Source organism: Euprymna scolopes, chromosome 11, assembly GCF_053919585.1.
Source record: "Euprymna scolopes isolate OS-2025 chromosome 11, ASM5391958v1, whole genome shotgun sequence".
In the NCBI taxonomy this organism is placed as follows: domain Eukaryota; kingdom Metazoa; phylum Mollusca; class Cephalopoda; order Sepiida; family Sepiolidae; genus Euprymna; species Euprymna scolopes.
The window spans coordinates 16,543,306-16,565,890 of NC_136492.1; the positions used below are offsets into that span (position 1 = coordinate 16,543,306).

The window sequence follows — 22,585 nt, forward strand, 5'->3', positions numbered from 1 at the left end:
CCACTAACGATCAGTTTTTTCAATGACCACCGTACACTCTTTAATCTTTATCCTCGAGTGACCTTCGAGCCTTGATAAGAGTTGACTCCCATGTAAAAAAAAAAAAAAAAAAAAAAATCCCCTTTAGAGATTCAAGAACACTTCCATTGTCTTCCCTGGTAAAGTTTACTTAATACATTTAAAACTTTTGTCTAACCTGACGTTGCCCGGGATTGAATGATGACCAATGAATGTTTGCTGTACCCATATTTTTGTCATCAAAATCGGTGAAATCGACCATTTTTCAATCAAATCGATTGATTGCCTGCTCTAGTTGGGGACCCGTCACAGTTCACAGAGAGGAAGCTTCGCATGCCTCCTCACAGTCCACAATACATTGTAATCTACATTGCACTGTAGAGAACCTACTGTTTATTTTATAAAATTATTTTTTTATATAATAATGGCTTGCATTAAAGTTTAACATGCAAAAATCAAGTATCTTGCTTCAATTGTGCTCTAAACAAAAACATTCAATTTGAACGCACCCGTCATATCAAATAACCTACTGTTGATTTTATAAGCTGGGCCTTCCAACTTGTGTTGTAATAACACTTCTCAAATGCACTTGTGATGTTAGGCTATATAAGGTGTTAACTTTGATCAAAATTGGCTGTTCCTTCTTTCATCAGATTATTTCGACTTTTGATTATCAATACTTATCGAAGACTTTATGATACAAAACCTACTTAAGAACACTGCTTGATACATAAAGTACATTTGTGGGAAATTTCATAAAATCGGCCCAGTTGTTTCAGAGTTCAGAGGGAACAAACCTCCCGAGCAATTCCGAGTAAACACATCTGCTCTATCTATCATACTGAGCACTTCTGATTAATTTATACCACTCATTAAATATAATATTGTATTATTACTAGTATGGCTTTTGGGCATTGCAGAGTTAATAAAAGATGGAATTTATTTTCACTTACTGTATTTAAACACACCTGTTCTATCTAGGGTGTTAAGCACTTTTGGATTCCGATATACCTCTTACCAAACTTAAAACTGTCATCTTACATTTATTTTATGTTGAGTGCTATTAAAACCACCCAAATAAAATTAAGGATGCCTCCAGAGCATTACTAAAATAACTCTTTCATATAGTTTCTTCTCTCCCCTCACACCCTAGTTCAAAGAGAAGTTTAAGAAATGTTAAAGTGCTTCGCCATTTTCAGAAGGAATACATTGAAATTAGTGTTTTCTTACCAAATTATTGTTGAAATATTAGATTTTATGTAGATTCTCTAGCCTTTCTTTGTATAGGCCGCACATCAACACACATACATTGAGTTATATTATGTCAAGTTTTTGTTCGTTTTTTTTTTTTCTGACAATAATTGCATTTTTGACATGAGTTACTCCCCCTTGGGAGTTTTTTTTTAGGAAGTTATCTAGTCACATGGACGAATATATGCATATAAATATTTACATATAAGTATATGAACATGTATGTATATTGTTGTTTATGTATTTTACTTAATTATTATAGATGAAATAGTTTGACAAAACCCTAACCCAATGGTTCTCAACCGGGGTCCATGTGATGTTAATATAGGTTCAGTCTTCCTTCAAGATAAACTGTTGATATATGTTCTTTGGTTTTCTTTACATTACTGAAAAATAAAATAAGCTATAAGGGATCACCAAAATACATTAAAAAGAAAAGAAAGTCATGATTAAAAGAATGTTGAGAACCGTTGCTGATTTATCTGTTGTAATCATGTGTGTGTGTGTATATATGCACATATAAATGTAATAGGAATGGAATGTTTGCCCAATGAAAGCAAGTGTAAACGTCAACCTAATATAAATATTTATATATTAATATATTAATCCCAACCAAATAAAATTTAATTTACAGTTTTGATTTCTTATATATATCTTTTGAAAATGGTGTTTTTTATTAAACATGGCTTGTTCATTTTTCTTGTAGAGAACGTGAAAGACGTTGCACCATCTTTAATGGGTTACACTTTTTACAGAAAGTTTTATTTAAGGATGAATATATCCAACTTCTCCCACAGAGGAAAATTCTGGATTTTGTAAGTAGTGAAGCATTCAAAATATTTTTTTCTCCATAAAATCTATTGATGTAATGTGACATTTTTTAAAAAAAAACATTTTTAATTTATTTTAATTTTTATAAGGATGGAATGGTATGTATATATTTTTTTAATGACTCTACTTCCCTCACTTGAGTTAAAAAATTATTAGGTATTGCTTGTAACAGAATGTCCTTTTTCTTCTTTTTACTACACATTGTTTCCTTCCCATCACAGTAGAATATGGTAAGTAGAGCTGAAACTTTGGAAAACTAAATCAGTATCTATTACATGTAGTATAAATTTCATTAAAATCTCTTATACATATTTAAAGTTTTAAAGGGGTTCTGTCCTCATAGCTCCTTTATAGGTTGCATATAGAGATTTAGCATATTGAGGGACATGTAGAGATTAGGGACCACTTCTCTTGTCTTCCCATGTGTGATTAAAATTTCATATATAATTTTGATAGATGTGGACTTTTAAGGAATCTTTTGCTCAACACCGTTTTAGTCTGAACATGACAATAGCATTACAAGAGTGTGCTGTACTTCTGTGGACATCGACAAGATTTCACACCTAATGTGCTTCAACAAGTTATATCTTTTTTATTTATGGGTCAATTTTTTAAAGAATTACATTGATGGAAAGAGAACAAAATAAGCATTCCAATGATGTTAATTTATTTTGCTTTTATGCGTTTAATGTTTTTATGCTCCAAGTTAAAAAAAAAAAATGGTAAAAAATGACAGCACCAAAAAGGGAACCTGTTTTTCCAATGTTTACATTTCATACATTGCGTTTGGATACACATGTGCAGGGTCAAATTTGATTGGATATGGCTAAAATTTTACAGGCTATATAAACATAGAAGTCCATCTCTACTGGACTTTGATTTGTATTTTTACGACCACAGGAAGCAAAGTTATGACCGAGCAAATTTGACGAAGAATATTTCCAAATTGATAAGATAAATCGGCATATTAATTAGTAATAGTTTCAGAATTATTTTTATGTATAATATGTAAATATTTGATAATTATTAATTGTGCGGAAATTTCTTTAAAATGTTATCTTTTATAGAAATTCAAATTCACTTAACAGGAAAATGGCTTGCTATGTGCTAATGCGCAGACTAAACTCAACGCATTAATGAGTTTTGTTTGTATTCTCTTAAAAATAGAAAACTGTTTTTCTGTTTTTGTTTTACTAGACTACTCATTTTTTATTCTGAGTTTGTCAAATTTTATTTCCTAACAATACTATTTTGTTTTTTTAACGCATTTCTCATATGGTATTTATAACTTCTTACTCGTACTTAAGGTAGAATTGTTCTTTTTAGTAGTCAAAAAACGAATGTATAACAAATAAAAAGTACTTGTGCACTTATGCTACTATGCTGAAATAATAACACTATTATGTAGAAACCCGTTCTTAACATGGGGAAGGAAGGGTGTTTTGTTAACTATTCTGTACTTTGACCTAACAATTTAATTTAAAAAAAAAGATATTGCAAACTTTAATTTGAAAATATTTGAAATTTGAAATTTTTAGGGGAATAGTAAATACCGGCCATAAATGCTCTTGAGGTATTTAATGGTTATATCCCAGATTAAGCTCTCCTTTGGTGGGGGAGCAGGTAAATACCTACTCTCAATAAGGATATATTTAAATACCAGTATAATACTTAGTTTTGTTCATGAATAGACACCCACTCTATGATACCATGCGCCAGTATAAAAAAAATTGAAAATTGTACATCTGAATTTATAATTCATGGCTTATGGTAAAAAGATACATCAGATTTGACTGCATAATTACAAAGAGCACACAATTTTACATAAGAATGCCAAGTTTCATGAGAATAGTTTGAAAAATAAATGGTGGCGAAATTACTGAATGTTTTTAAATGTTGAGGCATGTAATTTAGTCCACTTTTTCTAAAGAAAAATGTCCAAAAAAAACAAATTTTGGCTCTTAAAATTGTAACTTTTAAACTACTGATGGTATTTGCATAATTCGAACAGTTTTAAGTATCTTTTACACAGCTCTTTTCATGCAAGTTGATAAAATAACAATTATCTAAAAAGAAAAAATTCAGCTAATGACAAAGCATATGTCTGCCATTTTTGACAGTCTGTATACTAGCTTGTTTTGTTTTTTACTAGCAAGCTGCCTGGCATTGCCTGATTGTGATATATTTTAATTTATGCAAATTTTGTATTATTATAGAGCCAATTCTATATTGATTATTATATTGTACCCAATAGTAGCAGTTTCTAAAGTATATAAAAAAAAAAAAAGATTTGGATGCCATCAGCTAGAATCCAAACTAGAAATTCAGCCGCAATCAGGAAGGAATTCACATAAAAGTTATCATAAAAATATTGGAATAAACTTGTTTAAGGGGTCACAAGGAAAACAAAACACGGGAATGGAGTAGCAAACAGAACATATAACAATTTGAGTTGTTTGTCTACTTCCACCTTACAACCTTGTCTTCCAGTATTTATTGTCTGGATCAGTTCATTCATAGATAACGCAGGTAGTTTCACCACAACATTGTTACTGTTTCAACTGTTGTCAAACGGATAAGAAAATGTTAAAATTTAACCGACTCTGACATATAAACATATTTGCGTATGCATACGAGCCTGCAAAGTCCAATTTTGTTTCAATTTCGACCCTTAAGCAGCTATTTTTACTGGCTAAAAAACCTATAAAAGAATGGTTTACCAAAAAAAAAAAATGCAATCATTTGACCCACCTCAACAACCTTGCATCTTGGAGGAAATGCACTTTAAAAAATAGCAACATACAGACATTGTGAGTTTTATAGATTAGACTTCATCAAAATATAAGATATTTGAATTTTGTCACCTCCAGAAACTTTTACATAAAAATATTTTAGTTTTATGTAGATTTTTTAGTTCTTTCTATAGGTATCAAGAATATTCACACACAAACATGTTAATTTATATATATAGATGAAAGAGATGCTATAAAATATATGCACACTTTAATATTGCTTATATATATATATATATATATATATATATATATGTAGTGCCGCCAAATAGAAAGCTAGCATTTGTAAGTTTTTCAAAAATTGCAAATTTAAGCTAAATTTAATGTAACTGTTTAAACAACCTATACCTCATTTGATTTGCCTTTTATTCCTCTATAATTTTACCTGTTCATATTTGACTTTTAATTGAAATATTCTAGTGTTCACATCAACTTAAAAAAAAAACAACTTCAAATTGAGGAGGCAAAAACAACAAATTTGCTTAAGACCAGCTTAAATTATCGCCCATAAATCAGTTTAAAATATCCATCAACAAGCAACAAAGCATCTCTAATCATAATTGTTGTTATTCCAGGTTATACATTTAGTCCATATGCCACGACTTTCTCTTTGTGATCATCAGGAGCTCATTAATCTCCACCTTTCTGGTTTATCCAATTCAGAAATCAGTCGCAGATTGAAATGTGATGAGAAAAAGGTACGAAAGACTGTGCAAAAACACCAAAACACAGACAGTGTTCGTGATGCCCTTAAATCTGGTCATACTAGAGTTACTTCTAATAGGGAAGGCAATACTATCAAGATCCGCAGCCTAAGAAACAGATTTGAAACGACTCCCCAAATCCAACAACAGTGCAATCTTGTTAAAAAGTGCTCTCGTTGTACTGTCAAGAACAGATTAAAGGAATTTAATTTGCGAGGATATGTTGCAAGATGCAAGCCAATGATTTCTGTAAAGAACAGAATGTGCCGTCTGGACTTCTTCAGATGCAATGAAGATCATGACTTTTCATATTGGTCAAAAGTGTTTTTAGTGCCGAAAGCAAGTTCAATAGGCTAGGCAGTCATGGTAGGCAGTACGTCCGTCGGAGGAAAAACAATCCTTGGTCCTCAGTTTCAACGCTGCAAGGTGGTGGAGGTTCAGATTTGGTGTTGGGCATTATTATTAGTACCAATGGTCCAGGGCCTATAGTTTGCTTTCAAGGTCGAATTAATTCGACCAAGTACATTAATATGTTGACTGAGCATTTTCTACCCTACTTTGGTCAGAATTTGGATGATAATTCCATCTTCATGCAGGATAATGCTCCCATTCACACAGCTGGCAATGTCAAGAGGTTTCTGGAAGAGCATGATATTCCGTGTTTGGATTGGCCTGCACAATCTCAAGGCCTCAATCCTATCGAAAACGTATGGCATTACATTAAGCAACAGCTACACAATAATAAAATTTCAAATTTGGAAGAACTTTGGACAAAAATTAAAGAAAAGTGGGATGCCCTTTCCCCGGAGTATTGCTGCAGTCTAATTCAAGGAATTTCCAAAACATTGCAGGCTGTCAAATTGCAGAAGTGCTATGCTACTAAATATTAACTAGTTCATTGTGTTCTTGTTGTATTTGTGTTGCATTAATGTCCTAAAGTTGCATTTAAATAACAATTTTCCATTGTGCAGACTTTTTTTTTGCCTCCTCAATTTGAAGTTATTTTTTTAAATTGACGTGAGCACTAGAATATTTCAATTAAAAGTCAAATATGAACAGGTAAAATTATAGAAGAATTAATAGCCAATCAAATGCGGTATAGTTTGTTTAAACACTTACATTAAATTTAGCTTAAATTTGCAACTTTTGAAAAAAAATCAAGTGCAGACTTTGTTTTTGCCACATGTGTATCTAAAGAATAACAGTATAATTATATTCCAAGATCACAATTTTTATTTTTCATACAAAACATGTTAAAAATTTTGGTGCATTTTTTTTTTACAGATCCATTTTGTAAGAACTTTTCTTCTTGCAGAGTTATATTGTCATGTATTAGATAGAATCTAAGCAAATAATTTATCATTTTCCTGAAGAGTATATGCACGAAAAGAGACGGTATTGACATAATAATAACCGTTTGTTTCTGCATAACGAAATGGATTTGTAAAAAAATGTACTGAATTTTAACGTGAGCTGGAAGGGTTGTTTTGCATAAAAAATAAGTATTTGTGATCTGGGAATGTAACTGTTATCCTTTTATATATGTTCTGTTATTATATTTAACATACATTGAACTTCGAAACAAAAAGGATTAGTATACACAAAGATTGACGTATAATTGAAAAAACATTTCTTCACTCCAAACTAGGCTTATTGCCACTGAAACATAACAGGTTACTGTGAATTACATCGTAACTGAGAATTGTGCAGGCTTTTCTTTTGGGACACACGCGCTCGTACTATCAGTGTTATTATCTTCCTTTTATCCTGGACAACACTAGGTAGTTATCATGAGTTGTCTTTTAATATTTTTTTACTTTTGTTATTCCCTCCCGAACAGGCGGTTGATCACATCAAATCTCTGCATATTTCTCAAGAGGAACTTTCGACAGAGAAGGAATTATTGGTTCAAATAAACCACCAACTTTGGGAACAACTCAAACGGGTGAAAGGTAAACAAGCGTAACCTTTTCCTTTTCTTTTTTTCTTTTTCTTTCTTTTTTTTTTTCTGGAAAACTGCTTCTGTAGGGCCAGTTTTCAAGAATTCTTCCGAAAGAACTGACCCAGTAAATTATCGCCCCATTAGCCTCCTCCCACTTTTCGCCAAAATATTTGAGACAATAATTAACCAAGCTCTAGTCCATCACCTTACAGATGCTAAACTTCTGACTGACCAACAATATGGATTTAGGCAAGCCCGTTCCACAGCAGACATCCTAACTGTAATCTCAGAACGTATATACCAGTCACTGGACAAAGCGGAGGAGAGTAGAGCGTTAGCTCTAAATATATCTAAGGCTTTTGACAGGGTATAGCATGAGGGTCTTCTCAAACGTTTATTAAACTTTTAAATAAATATGCGTTTATTAAACTTTTAAATAAATATGCGTTTATTAAACTTTTAAATAAATATGCGTTTATTAAACTTTTAAATAAATATGCCTTTATTAAACTTTTAAATAAATATGCCTTTATTAAACTTTTAAATAAAATGAAAATAAAATCTTGATTTGGAATACAGTATTTTTAGATGTTATAAGGTGGTGCTATTTTCCTGATACTTAAAGTTATTTTAGGCTTGAATATACATTTCCTCATGTACAAAAATATTCAAAAGTTATCAAGGTTCTTTACATGAAACAATTGTAAATATTAAAACATGTAATAACACTGTGATACATAACCAAAATGTATTCTAATGAAATTGATTTTTCTAAGTTATGAATTTCTTTTCACATTAATTCATTAAAATGCCCGCATTTTTTAAATACAAAAAAAAAAAAAAAATAATGCATCCTTTAACTATGCATCTTCTTTTCTCTTGTTTACAGAAATTTGTCAGTGCATTTACAGAATTGGTAAATTTAATTTTTAATTAATCTTATTTTAACGGAATTTGATAGTTTTTACATAAAATTTTCACTATAACACATAAATCTTTTTGGTTCCCTGACAAAGGAGGGATTGGGCCTAGTAATTCACTACCGTTCGTCCGTTTCTTTGTGTACACTTTTCTCAATAACTACGCCTTGGATGTTTTTACATTTTTGCACAAACATTAGTCATGGTGAAAGTAAATTTTTGCCAGAACGGATTTTCTGGGATAACTCTTGTTGTTCTCCTAGGGGGTATTATTGGGGTAATTCAAAATTGTTCGTTCATTTGTTTGCACTTTTCTCAATAACCACACCTGGGATTTTTTTTTTTTTTAATTTTGCGCAAACATTAGTCATGGTGAAGTAAATTTTTGCCAGAATTGATTTTTCGGAATAACTCTGGTTGTTCCCCTAGAGGATGTTATAGGGGAAACTCAAAATCGTTTTTCGTTCATTTGTTCACACTTTTCTCAGTAACCACGGCTTGAATTTTTTAAAAATTTTGCACAAACATTAATCAAGGTGAAAGAAAATTTTTCATTCATGGAGGGGGACCCCACATGCTCGGCTTGTAATTTTTTACATAGTGAAAAATGATTATTCACAATAAAATAAAAATAAAAAAATTGAAATGAAAAAATATTTCTAACTGCATTTTTTTTTTTTTTTTAACAAATTATATATTTTTAATAGTATTTTAACAGTTTAATTATTATGGTATTGTTTGGTAATTAAATATAACTAATTTTGTTAAATTAATGTTTTAATCTTTGTAAAGGTTTGTATATAGCTTGGAAATATTTTTTAATATTTTAGTATATGAAAAGTTGCTAAGAATTACAATTCCATAAAATCTATATATAAAAGTGAAAATGTGTGTGTGTGTGTGCATTTCCCTACCAAATAACTGTCAATTTTTCTGTTTAGCGACACAAGATTTGACATAAGCGCTATCAAATGTCAATACAATGCACACAGTTTCAACTTTACAAGCAATTGCAAGACTTTTCAAAAAATACTGCATTCACAGTACTTAGTTGACCACAGGCAATCATCCAATGTTGCTTTTTTGGTGGTATTTGGTCCCGTAATAAAAGAATATTGAAATTTGCTTGGAATTGGAGTAGTGTTTTAGTGGTCATTTTCACAGTAAATATTGATCATGGTCATAACCAAATCAGTAATGCTTGTTTTGGTCTCACAAAATGATTTAAATAAAACCTTTGAATGCTGTCAATTGAAACTGATGGTGCAAAGGGCCGACTCTTTTTTGTCACATAATATTCTGGTATGGCTACTTCATTTAGCATCACAGTGCGCTTCTTACTTCTGATCATTTGGAGCTGGTCTCTTTTTTTTTATATATATATATATATATATGTACATACATAGGCATCACCACTTACCAAGGCCAAGAGGCCACTCGAGGATAAGGGTTAAAGAGTGTACAGTAGAAATTGGACAATATAGTAATCGTTAGTAATGGAAATTCGGTAAATTTGTTAACAAGTGGGACGGCTCATCAAGAACTTGTTTACGTTGGACTTGAAGACAACCATATTGTAGTCAGCTGGAAAGCAGGAAAACGGAAGACAGTTCCCACAGGCGTGCAGTTCTAAGAAAGAAGCTTTGTTCATGGAATCTACGTTTATGTTTAGGCACAGATAAAGAGTGGGGGGGAATTATTGATAGTGTGTACAGCTAGACGAGTGTTTCTTGTGAAGGATTGGCGAGGGAAGAGTATAGATTGGAGCGCAGTTGAACACTTTCCATGAAAATAACGATACATCAGAGACAAACTCGCAACATCTCTTCTGTGAGATAGAGGTTGCAGGGAAGAGAAAAGGATATCTCCTACAAGGCTACAAAGTCTATTTTGAACTCTATCAAGGCAGGACAAGTCCTTTCTAGCAGCTCCTGCCCAGATGTGGCAACAGTATTCCATCCTTGGACGTACCTGGCTCTTATATAGATAGAGAATTGCATCAGCAGTGAGATATCTACTGGATCGATAGAAGGATCCTACCATTTTTTCAGTGGCCTTGGCAACGTATTTGATGTACATGTTCCATTTAAGATCAGGAGTAAAGGTCAAGCCCAGAAGCTTGTCAAAACTTGAGGCCTCTTCAAGACGAGAGCCATTCATTTCAATTGATGCCAGATAAGGATCAGAACGTTGATGTAAAGAGAGAAGCTTGGTTTTAGATGCATTAAAAGTAACCAACCACTCCTTTCCCCATTGTACCACGTGCTCAAGATCAGAGGAGAGAGAATCGGAGAGAACTTGGTCGTTTACTGACTTAGATGTGCTACCATAGATGGTAGTGTCATCAGCCTAAATGTCTACAAATAATGTAAGGATGGTCTTTTTCTATTGTGACATCTTGATGGTGCAGTGAATATTAAATTAATTTCTGTAACGCTGCGTTTCTTAAATTTTTCCAACCTGTAACACACCAGCATAGCTAGAAATTTTATTAAAATGATAAAAAATGCTGTAGATGTAAATAAATAGATTATTGTAGTAGCTGAGGAAATTTTAAATATTTCTGCATGGTATTTTAAAACAAATGCAAAACTCATGGCCATGAGATTTTGTTCAAGAATTTTATTAATTATGCTTGAACTAGTTAATGTAACAATAAAAAAAGCAGTAAGAACACACGTGCACACACACACACATCTCTCTTCACAATTAAATTTATTGACACAACACACAATTTGGTGACAGAAAAAGATATTTGCATATGCCGTATATTTATTAGAAGAAAAAAAATCTTGTGGGGAGAATTCATTTTTTGTCGAATTTTTAAACTAAGGGAGGTAACTACTGACCGAAAAAAAAACATTTACTAAATGATTACCTCCCTTACATGATTTTTACGCTCAACTTTTGCAATAAAATAATGAAATTAAATTGCAAGTTATAAAAAAAAAAAAATGCACATTGTTCACCTGGAGATCTTTTTAGATTTAGACTCTACGGCATCGAAACTCTTAAAATCAAGTAAAATTTTTCCATATAGGTTGTGTATTGATTGAATGACACGAAAATCAGGGCTGGCCCATCATCTAAGAGATTGGACTTAGTGTTATATTGTTGTTTCATTAAAGAGTCTTAGAGAGAGACTATTATAAGTGATGCTTTTTCTTGTGAGAGTTCTTATTAGTAATGATATGTGTCTTAGTGAGAGTTCTTGTCTTATTACATATGATGTTGTATCTTAGAGAGAGAGATGTTGTTATAATGACATTTTATACACAGACATATAATAACAATACAATTTACCTTTTTGTAGAAATCACAACACAAAGATGAGCTTTATCCAAAACACATGGTGAATTTATTTAATACGACCGGTCGGGATTTCCTCATTAAGAACTCAAAGTTTCACATCTTAGTTTCTGAAGTGACGTCTCGCTTCAGACGTCCGCCTGTCTGTCTCCCCTGACTGTCTCTCCTGACTGTCTCTCTCACTGTCTCTGACTCTCCCCCCTGCTATATTGAGAACTCCATGCATTCCGGCCACGTGAGCAAAATTCACGTGTCTCAACATGCACGACTTTGCACGTTTTCGATATTGATTTCCCAATAACCTATTTTCCTTGTTTGTTTCCACAAAGGAATTTAACCTACATATCTAATTTATTTAACTCATATTTTATTATCCACATTCTTTTAACAATTGAATAGTTTATTTATTATTTATTTCATCCGAATTAACAATTTACTGGACATTCCATTTAAACCTATTGTTCTTTAAAACTTATGTCCAGGGTTCGATTTCTGCTTTCTCTTATTTCCATTTTAACTAATCTCTCTATTTTTATACTTACATGAACAGGGGACAGCCCTTATCATGTAACATCCCTCCCTTCCATATTTCACAAAAAAAAATGTATGCATTTTTAACTTTAGTACATTTTTATTTTTTATTTTTACATCTACACAACCACACGGCTAGAAAGATCAGGCTAAAAAACACAAAAAAAAAAATCTCTTTTAGTCAGCCCTTCACGGCCGATTTCACAATTATTTATTTTTTTTTTATAAGATCAGAACCTTTCTGATCTTTGTGGCATTTACTTTTTGGGTGTAGGGTATTCCTATAATTCACATCAGCTATTTTCCAGCCACCCATATGCCGCAGACTAGAGGTTTTCACCTTTCTCGAAATGGACGACTTCCTTCGTCTCAAAAGTGCTCTGATCTCTCTTTCCGCATGGTTAGTCTTATCAAGTATGGCTTTGTTTTTCATTCTATAACTATCTCATACGGGACATACCAAAGCTCATATACTTAAATCTTTGTGGTTGGCTTCAGAAGTTTAAGATATACCTTTTTTTTCTCTCATACGGATTCACTCGGATTTCCTTGCTTGGATTTTTGAAACTTCGACGAGGATTTAGAAATATCACCCCTAACTAACTAACACGTTTCGCGCCCAACACCGTAATTGCGCCTAAATTCTATCTAATTGCCCGTTTTGTTTTTTGTGATTTTTCTTTTCTCTCACCAGGGCTTCCAAGATCCAGCAGATATATCCCACATTCATGCGTCTCTAAAAAAAAAATACAAGGTTATATCTTTCTTACGTAATCTACGGCATATTTTTGCTTGTCTCTTACTTCATTAAGCTATATGTGATTGCCTCGGGACTACCTCTCATCGGTTTACTGGTCCCCTTAAGAATTTTCGTATTCTTTCCAACGCCTGTTTATTAACTAAGCCAAGACTTACTACTTGCTTGGAGTCGGTACGTGCAACTAGCTTATTTTAAGCACTTAATTAACCAGGTTCCCAAATTTTTCGTATAGGGGCACTTCTTGTGCTTATCAATCCCTACCAAGTCACTTTTCTTGGAGAAAAAATTTTAGGATCTCTAAAAAAAACAACAAAACCAAATGCTAAAACAAAACATCTTTCTTACGGCGTATCACATCTAAAATCTCTCCAAATGCCCGTTTACGTAATTTTAATTCTTGTCCCCCTTCTAAAATTCTAACTGAATCTGTAAGCCAACCATACGTCTTAACTTATTTTCTACTAGATCATTTTAATCTAATGTATATTTACGGATAACTTTGAATTCTTGCTGTGAAAATCATAACATTACATAAGACAATTTACAATATTTGTTCAACATCATAAAAACATTTTCCAAAAAAAAAAAAAAAAATATCTTAATACATTTAAACATTTTGCAACAGTTATAACTTTTTTTTTTTTTTTAACAACAAAAAAAATAAAAAAAATCATCTGTAACAAAGAACAATTCAACAGTCTGTCCAAAACAATTGTCCCTTTTTTTTTCAAAAACAAAATAAATGAACACGCAAAAGCCGAAAAGTTCACTATGAACACAAAATGCATTTCAAAACAATTTACACGCCGTTTCATAGAGAGTACATGCGACCTTTGAAATTCCTGTTTTGATTGACAGATTAAATTCAACAATTCGTCCAAACGATTTCATATTGACACACATTTTCTAATGCACTTCTACAAATTTCAAAACAATAATAGATTACACAATCTCTGCATTCGCGTGTATGTGTGTGTGTGTGTGTGTTTTTTTTTTTTTTTAAACAGGCCAATTCATTTATCAATGAATTACGTTGGTGACTTGTTTACTATTTTTTTTTCATTACTACGAATTTCTTTTTACGGCATATCGGCCTTTTCTTCTTTTTCTTTTTAATATTTCTTGTATCTTTTGTTCTCTGTGTGCGTGTATGTTCAAATTTTTTTTTTTCATTTTTTTTTTCTTTGCATTTCTGTGATCGTGTAATTTTTTTTCTTTTTCCGTGGTATTATTTATTTATTATTATTATTTTTTTAATTATGTTGGACCCTTTTAAAACGTTGTGTTTCTTTTTCTTTTTCGAATTCTGTGATCGTGTGATTTTTTTCTTTTTCCGTGGTATTATTTATTTATTTTTTTTAATTATGTTGGACCCCTTTAAAACGTTGTGTTTCTTTTTTTTTTTTTCTTTTTTTTTTTCGTGGTATCGACCCCAGGTTCGGTTTCTGCATCGCTGATGCAAAAGGTTCACGAACACCAAATTGAGAGTTGTTATATAGTTACAGATGATTTTTCTTGTGAGAGTTCTTATTAGTAATGATATGTGTCTTAGTGAGAGTTCTTGTCTTATTACATATGATGTTGTATCTTAGAGAGAGAGATGTTGTTATAATGACATTTTATACACAGACATATAATAACAATACAATTTACCTTTTTGTAGAAATCACAACACAAAGATGAGCTTTATCCAAAACACATGGTGAATTTATTTAATACGACCGGTCGGGATTTCCTCATTAAGAACTCAAAGTTTCACATCTTAGTTTCTGAAGTGACGTCTCGCTTCAGACGTCCGCCTGTCTGTCTCCCCTGACTGTCTCTCCTGACTGTCTCTCTCACTGTCTCTGACTCTCCCCCCTGCTATATTGAGAACTCCATGCATTCCGGCCACGTGAGCAAAATTCACGTGTCTCAACATGCACGACTTTGCACGTTTTCGATATTGATTTCCCAATAACCTATTTTCCTTGTTTGTTTCCACAAAGGAATTTAACCTACATATCTAATTTATTTAACTCATATTTTATTATCCACATTCTTTTAACAATTGAATAGTTTATTTATTATTTATTTCATCCGAATTAACAATTTACTGGACATTCCATTTAAACCTATTGTTCTTTAAAACTTATGTCCAGGGTTCGATTTCTGCTTTCTCTTATTTCCATTTTAACTAATCTCTCTATTTTTATACTTACATGAACAGGGGACAGCCCTTATCATGTAACATCCCTCCCTTCCATATTTCACAAAAAAAAATGTATGCATTTTTAACTTTAGTACATTTTTATTTTTTATTTTTACATCTACACAACCACACGGCTAGAAAGATCAGGCTAAAAAACACAAAAAAAAAAATCTCTTTTAGTCAGCCCTTCACGGCCGATTTCACAATTATTTATTTTTTTTTTATAAGATCAGAACCTTTCTGATCTTTGTGGCATTTACTTTTTGGGTGTAGGGTATTCCTATAATTCACATCAGCTATTTTCCAGCCACCCATATGCCGCAGACTAGAGGTTTTCACCTTTCTCGAAATGGACGACTTCCTTCGTCTCAAAAGTGCTCTGATCTCTCTTTCCGCATGGTTAGTCTTATCAAGTATGGCTTTGTTTTTCATTCTATAACTATCTCATACGGGACATACCAAAGCTCATATACTTAAATCTTTGTGGTTGGCTTCAGAAGTTTAAGATATACCTTTTTTTTCTCTCATACGGATTCACTCGGATTTCCTTGCTTGGATTTTTGAAACTTCGACGAGGATTTAGAAATATCACCCCTAACTAACTAACACGTTTCGCGCCCAACACCGTAATTGCGCCTAAATTCTATCTAATTGCCCGTTTTGTTTTTTGTGATTTTTCTTTTCTCTCACCAGGGCTTCCAAGATCCAGCAGATATATCCCACATTCATGCGTCTCTAAAAAAAAAATACAAGGTTATATCTTTCTTACGTAATCTACGGCATATTTTTGCTTGTCTCTTACTTCATTAAGCTATATGTGATTGCCTCGGGACTACCTCTCATCGGTTTACTGGTCCCCTTAAGAATTTTCGTATTCTTTCCAACGCCTGTTTATTAACTAAGCCAAGACTTACTACTTGCTTGGAGTCGGTACGTGCAACTAGCTTATTTTAAGCACTTAATTAACCAGGTTCCCAAATTTTTCGTATAGGGGCACTTCTTGTGCTTATCAATCCCTACCAAGTCACTTTTCTTGGAGAAAAAATTTTAGGATCTCTAAAAAAAACAACAAAACCAAATGCTAAAACAAAACATCTTTCTTACGGCGTATCACATCTAAAATCTCTCCAAATGCCCGTTTACGTAATTTTAATTCTTGTCCCCCTTCTAAAATTCTAACTGAATCTGTAAGCCATACGTCTTAACTTATTTTCTACTAGATCATTTTAATCTAATGTATATTTACGGATAACTTTGAATTCTTGCTGTGAAAATCATAACATTACATAAGACAATTTACAATATTTGTTCAACATCATAAAAACATTTTCCAAAAAAAAAAAAAAAAATATCTTAATACATTTAAACATTTTGCAACAGTTATAACTTTTTTTTTTTTTTTAACAACAAAAAAAATAAAAAAAATCATCTGTAACAAAGAACAATTCAACAGTCTGTCCAAAACAATTGTCCCTTTTTTTTTCAAAAACAAAATAAATGAACACGCAAAAGCCGAAAAGTTCACTATGAACACAAAATGCATTTCAAAACAATTTACACGCCGTTTCATAGAGAGTACATGCGACCTTTGAAATTCCTGTTTTGATTGACAGATTAAATTCAACAATTCGTCCAAACGATTTCATATTGACACACATTTTCTAATGCACTTCTACAAATTTCAAAACAATAATAGATTACACAATCTCTGCATTCGCGTGTATGTGTGTGTGTGTGTGTGTTTTTTTTTTTTTTTAAACAGGCCAATTCATTTATCAATGAATTACGTTGGTGACTTGTTTACTATTTTTTTTTCATTACTACGAATTTCTTTTTACGGCATATCGGCCTTTTCTTCTTTTTCTTTTTAATATTTCTTGTATCTTTTGTTCTCTGTGTGCGTGTATGTTCAAATTTTTTTTTTTCATTTTTTTTTTCTTTGCATTTCTGTGATCGTGTAATTTTTTTTCTTTTTCCGTGGTATTATTTATTTATTATTATTATTTTTTTAATTATGTTGGACCCTTTTAAAACGTTGTGTTTCTTTTTCTTTTTCGAATTCTGTGATCGTGTGATTTTTTTCTTTTTCCGTGGTATTATTTATTTATTTTTTTTAATTATGTTGGACCCCTTTAAAACGTTGTGTTTCTTTTTTTTTTTTTCTTTTTTTTTTTCGTGGTATCGACCCCAGGTTCGGTTTCTGCATCGCTGATGCAAAAGGTTCACGAACACCAAATTGAGAGTTGTTATATAGTTACAGATGATTTTTCTTGTGAGAGTTCTTATTAGTAATGATATGTGTCTTAGTGAGAGTTCTTGTCTTATTACATATGATGTTGTATCTTAGAGAGAGAGATGTTGTTATAATGACATTTTATACACAGACATATAATAACAATACAATTTACCTTTTTGTAGAAATCACAACACAAAGATGAGCTTTATCCAAAACACATGGTGAATTTATTTAATACGACCGGTCGGGATTTCCTCATTAAGAACTCAAAGTTTCACATCTTAGTTTCTGAAGTGACGTCTCGCTTCAGACGTCCGCCTGTCTGTCTCCCCTGACTGTCTCTCCTGACTGTCTCTCTCACTGTCTCTGACTCTCCCCCCTGCTATATTGAGAACTCCATGCATTCCGGCCACGTGAGCAAAATTCACGTGTCTCAACATGCACGACTTTGCACGTTTTCGACATTGATTTCCCAATAACCTATTTTCCTTATTTGTTTCCACAAAGGAATTTAACCTACATATCTAATTTATTTAACTCATATTTTATTATCCACATTCTTTTAACAATTGAATAGTTTATTTATTATTTATTTCATCCGAATTAACAATTTACTGGACATTCCATTTAAACCTATTGTTCTTTAAAACTTATGTCCAGGGTTCGATTTCTGCTTTCTCTTATTTCCATTTTAACTAATCTCTCTATTTTTATACTTACATGAACAGGGGACAGCCCTTATCATGTAACTCATTTCCTTTTTTTGCATTTTTCTCAATAACCACTCCTTAAATTTTTTTTAAATTTTGCACAAGCATTAGTTATGGTGAAAGTAACTTTTTGCCAGAACGGATTTTCTGGCAAAACACAATACTATTTCTGGCATAACGCAATACTATTTTCACACTTTTCTATTTTTTTTTTCATTTTCCCTGGATATTTTTTACGTTTTCAGTAAGAGTTCCACAAACCAGATTAAAGACTTTGGCGGGCTGAATCTGACCTGCGAGCCACAGTTTAGAGACCCCTGGTGTAGATTATAAGGTCAATTAGATTTAAAGAAAACTGTCTATTTTTTTAGGTAAATGTTATTTAAATTTATGAAACCACGTATCCAGTTAAAAAAAAAAAAAATTCTGTTAAACTCAAATTTGAGTCCTTTTTTGTTAGCTGATCATGTGTTTCTATTTGTGTAGAAAGAAAAGCGACCATAGCTTCATACAAGATAAATTATGTAAGATATATTTAAAGTTTTTTCTTTCTTTGCAGAGGAACTAAAATTTCAAAATGTCATGGAAAGCGAACAGAATAAAATGTTGGATGAGTGTGGTCTCCCTTTTGATATGTACATGCCCCCTGAAAAGGGCAGCATAAAACTGGAAGATGACACTGGATCTCCGCTGAAACTTCTGCCTCCTCTCGACAGCTGCGAATCGTCCGATGTCGAATGGAAGGACCATTCCGACATTGAGTTTGAGATGGACGTACGCTTGGTATCGTCGTCACTGCCCCCACGATCTCCATCTCCGTCTCCAGCTTCGGGTCCCTTAAATGAGGTGCACAGCAGTAACGAAGACACCATCCTAATGTCCCCGGTGACTAGCCGAAACATCCACGACCTGGATGATGATGACTTCGAGGCAGCAGACAGCAAAGAATCTCTCTTCTGTTTGACTTCTGGTGGTTTTGACTGAGGCACCAAAAACATCTTTCTCTTTTTCTCTCACCTTTCTCCCCCTACCTCTCTTCCTTTCTCCCCCTTACCCCTCTCCCCCTTTCTCCCCCTACCTCTCTCCCTTTCTCCCCCTACCTCTCTCCCTTTCTCCCCCTACCTCTCTCCCTTTCTCCCCCTACCTCTCTCCCTTTCTCCCCCTACCTCTCTCCCTTTCTCCCCCTATCTCTCTCCCTTTCTCCCCCTACCTCTCTCCCTTTCTCCCCCTACCTCTCTCCCTTTCTCCCCCTACCTCTCTCCCTTTCTCCCCCTACCTCTCTTCCTTTCTCCCCCTTATCCCTCTCCCTTTCTCCCCCTACCTCTCTTCCTTTCTCCCCCTTATCCCTCTCCCTTTCTCCCCCTTATCCCTCTCCCTTTCTCCCCCTTACCTCTCTCTCCCTTTCTCCCCCCCCTCCGCCTTTTCTTCCACAGATTGTTTTCTCGCCCTTTTTCTAGTTGCTGCTGATTTCCACCTCTCTCTCCCTTTTCCCCCCTCTCTCTCCCTTTTCCCCCCTCTCTCTCCCTTTTCCCCCCTCTCTCTCCCTTTTCCCCCCTCTCTCTCCCTTTTCCCCCCTCTCTCTCCCTTTTCCCCCCTCTCTCTCCCTCTTCTTCCCTCCCCCTCTCTCTCCCTCTTCTTCCCGCCCCCTCTTTCTCCCTCCCCCTCTTTCTCCCTCTTCTTCCCTCCCCCTCTTTCTCTTTATCTCTTCACCCTCTCTTTCCCCACCTCCCATTTTCTCTCTCTCTCTCTCTCTTCACCCTCCCTTTATTTCTACTTCCTCTTCCTTCTCCTACAGATCGTCTCTTCCCCCCTTTTCCTCTTCCGGCTGCTGCTGATTCCACATCTGCAAAAAAAAAAAAATCTTTCATTGTACATAATCCTTTCTTTTACAGAAGCATATCAGGCAAAAGATGTGCAAAAAAAGAAATCACTCACATGTACATTAACATAACTAACACACACACACACACACACATATAAATATATATACACACACACACACACACACACACTGATCAACATTTTCATCCTTTTTGTCCACATCTGTTGATACTATTACCCCCTTCAACCTGTATTATCCTAAAACAGAAAAACAAAAATCAACAGTTTGATAGCTCAATGTGCAAAGGATATATAAAATTTATATAAAATGTATATATGTGATGTGTTTGGTGGAAGAACGGTGTATGCGACATTCAATACTTTTCACAAAAAAAAAAAAACAGGTTAAATGGTTTTGCTCACAATTTCTTATTTTCATGGGCAACCTATTTTCACGCAACATTTTTTTCTTGCAAGAACATGCTTCTCCAAGCCGCCACTTTCCTACAATGCATTTTTAAGAACTACTGACATATTCTTATCGACTATTTGACTTCCGTTTTGCTGTTTCTTTTTCCTCACTGGTCAACCTTTCTGGTTCTTTTTTTTTCCAGTCATATTTGAAGGGGGCTTACCGAATTAATTTTTTAAAGTGTTCGACTTTAATGAACAGCAATGATGTTAGTGCTCGCTGATTAGCAAGTCTGGAAAAATCAAAAGAAATAGAACATAATTAGGTAGACAATTTCAAGAAAATCTATGGTCTTAAGTATCCACATCGCAACAGACATATATCAAATATTCAAACACTTATTTTCAGAATTCCCTTCTACTCCTCATCTACAACTGTGTCAAAGAAAAAAAATAAATAAATAAAAGAAATAAAAAGGAAGTTTCTATGCCATTCTTTTCCTCTCTCAACAAATACTGAATGCCAAGGCTCTTCTAAGAGGCGCCAGTCTGCAAACAGAAAGGTCTTTGATTTTGCGACAAAAATCTCAAAATTTAAACTTTTGGCGCATATGTCATTCTTTCCCCAAACGTGTCATATATATATATATGTGTATATATATATATATATATATATATATATATATATATATATGTGTGTGTGTGTTTAAAAATGAAAACAGAAGAATGTTAATACTTTTTTTATTTTGTTTTCCTCCCAGATTTCTCAAAGCTTTTTTTAAAATTTTATTTTTTAAACCAAAATGTAAAAAAAAAACAAAAACATTAGCTGTGCATCGTGTACATAAACCATTTTCTTTCTTCCATGTGTGTTGCCGCATCAGACTTTCAAAAAAAAAAAAAAAATCTAGAATTGTTATATAAGAAAGAAAAAAAAACAAACAATAACTACAGGATTGACTTTTTCATCAATCTTTTAAAAAAAATAAAATAAAATGAGAGAGAGGGGGGAAAAGAAGAAAAAGAAAATGAAAAAAAAAAAACAAAAAAAAAACGTAAAAGAACCAACTCATTTTTTTGTGGCAGCAAATTTTTTCATTCATTTCGGTCTGGATGTGATTGTCTCTTCTTCGTCCTTTCCTCTCTCTCTCTCTCTCTCTCTCTTGTTTCTTGGAGGTTTTCTCCAAGAGTGTAAAAAAAAAAAGTACAATATTAATAATGTTGATTGTAAATCTGAATTAGAAAAGTTAAAACATTTTCTTTGATTCCTTTGTTTTTTTTTTTGTTTGTTTGTTTTTTTCTTTTTCATCACCTCCTTCCCCTCTTACATCTCCCCCACCCATCCTATCGTTCCAATAAATTATCAAGTTATAACTGTTTGAAAATCAAATCGTCTTTTTTTATGATTTGCAAAAGAAAAAAAAAAACATTTCGCAAAATGAAAAAAAAAATTTCTTTTTCGCTTTTCATTACGGTTTTATTTTTGTGACAAATTTGTCTTCTCCAACATTTTCAGTTTTTTTATTTCATGCTATTATGTAGTATTTCATTAACGAAGCAGAAGAGAAGTTTTAAAAGAAAGATGTTACTCACATTTTAACTCTAAATTAAGAATCACTTTAAAATTCTACCAAGTTATGGCTGATGGGACGAGAATAATCTGTCTTCGTGGATTGAATAAAAGATTTGGCTAAAATCGCTGCATAAATTCCAAAGTTCAAGAATAAGTGGTGACTTGTTAGTGTAAATGTGTGATGGATTCTGGCCACCAAAGAGATATTTTCTTTGTTTGAAATAAATTATGTCAACCTATTTGAGAAAAGTAATGCTCCTAGATGATCTCCAGATGAACCTTCTTGAGGGGACACTGTCTAGCTGTTATCACCAGTAGATATATAGAGTAGTAGTCTTCTGGGTGGTCGAATGGTGACCACTCACAAAGGCCAGAGATTTCCGGTAAGAAGTAAAGGAGATGGGAAGGGTCTGCCTTCCTGGGTGAGACAGAAAGTTGAAATCAGATGTTCAAGGAAGTAGTTGGCAGGCAGTTCGGTCAGTGTGCCTCTTTGGACAAGCTGAGCATTTGTGGCTCTCAATTGAAGGATTGTGTTAATGTGACTATTTTGGTTTGGTCAGGTGATGAAACTCATTTTGCAAGTCT

The 22,585-nt window shown here is 33.3% G+C and overlaps 1 protein-coding gene across 7 annotated transcripts in view; it reads left to right on the forward strand.

Moving 5' to 3' along the window:
• The window catches only part of LOC145287771 (uncharacterized), a 291,321-nt gene extending 272,030 nt beyond the window's left edge, over positions 1-19,291 (forward strand). For 4 of the 7 annotated variants that reach the window (XM_080135593.1, XM_080135596.1, XM_080135595.1 and 1 more), the window contains 3 exons: positions 1,976-2,084; positions 7,437-7,548; positions 18,755-19,291. In XM_080135593.1, coding sequence (XP_079991719.1) covers positions 1,976-2,084; positions 7,437-7,548; positions 18,755-19,179 — 646 coding nt within the window. In that variant the 3' untranslated portion in view covers positions 19,180-19,291. Of the gene's footprint in view, positions 1-1,975; positions 2,085-7,436; positions 7,549-8,427; positions 8,487-18,754 lie in introns of those variants that run through there. The other 3 variants (XR_013869191.1, XR_013869192.1, XM_080135597.1) reach the window with 2 other exon arrangements.
• Positions 19,292-22,585: the final 3,294 nt, after the last annotated feature.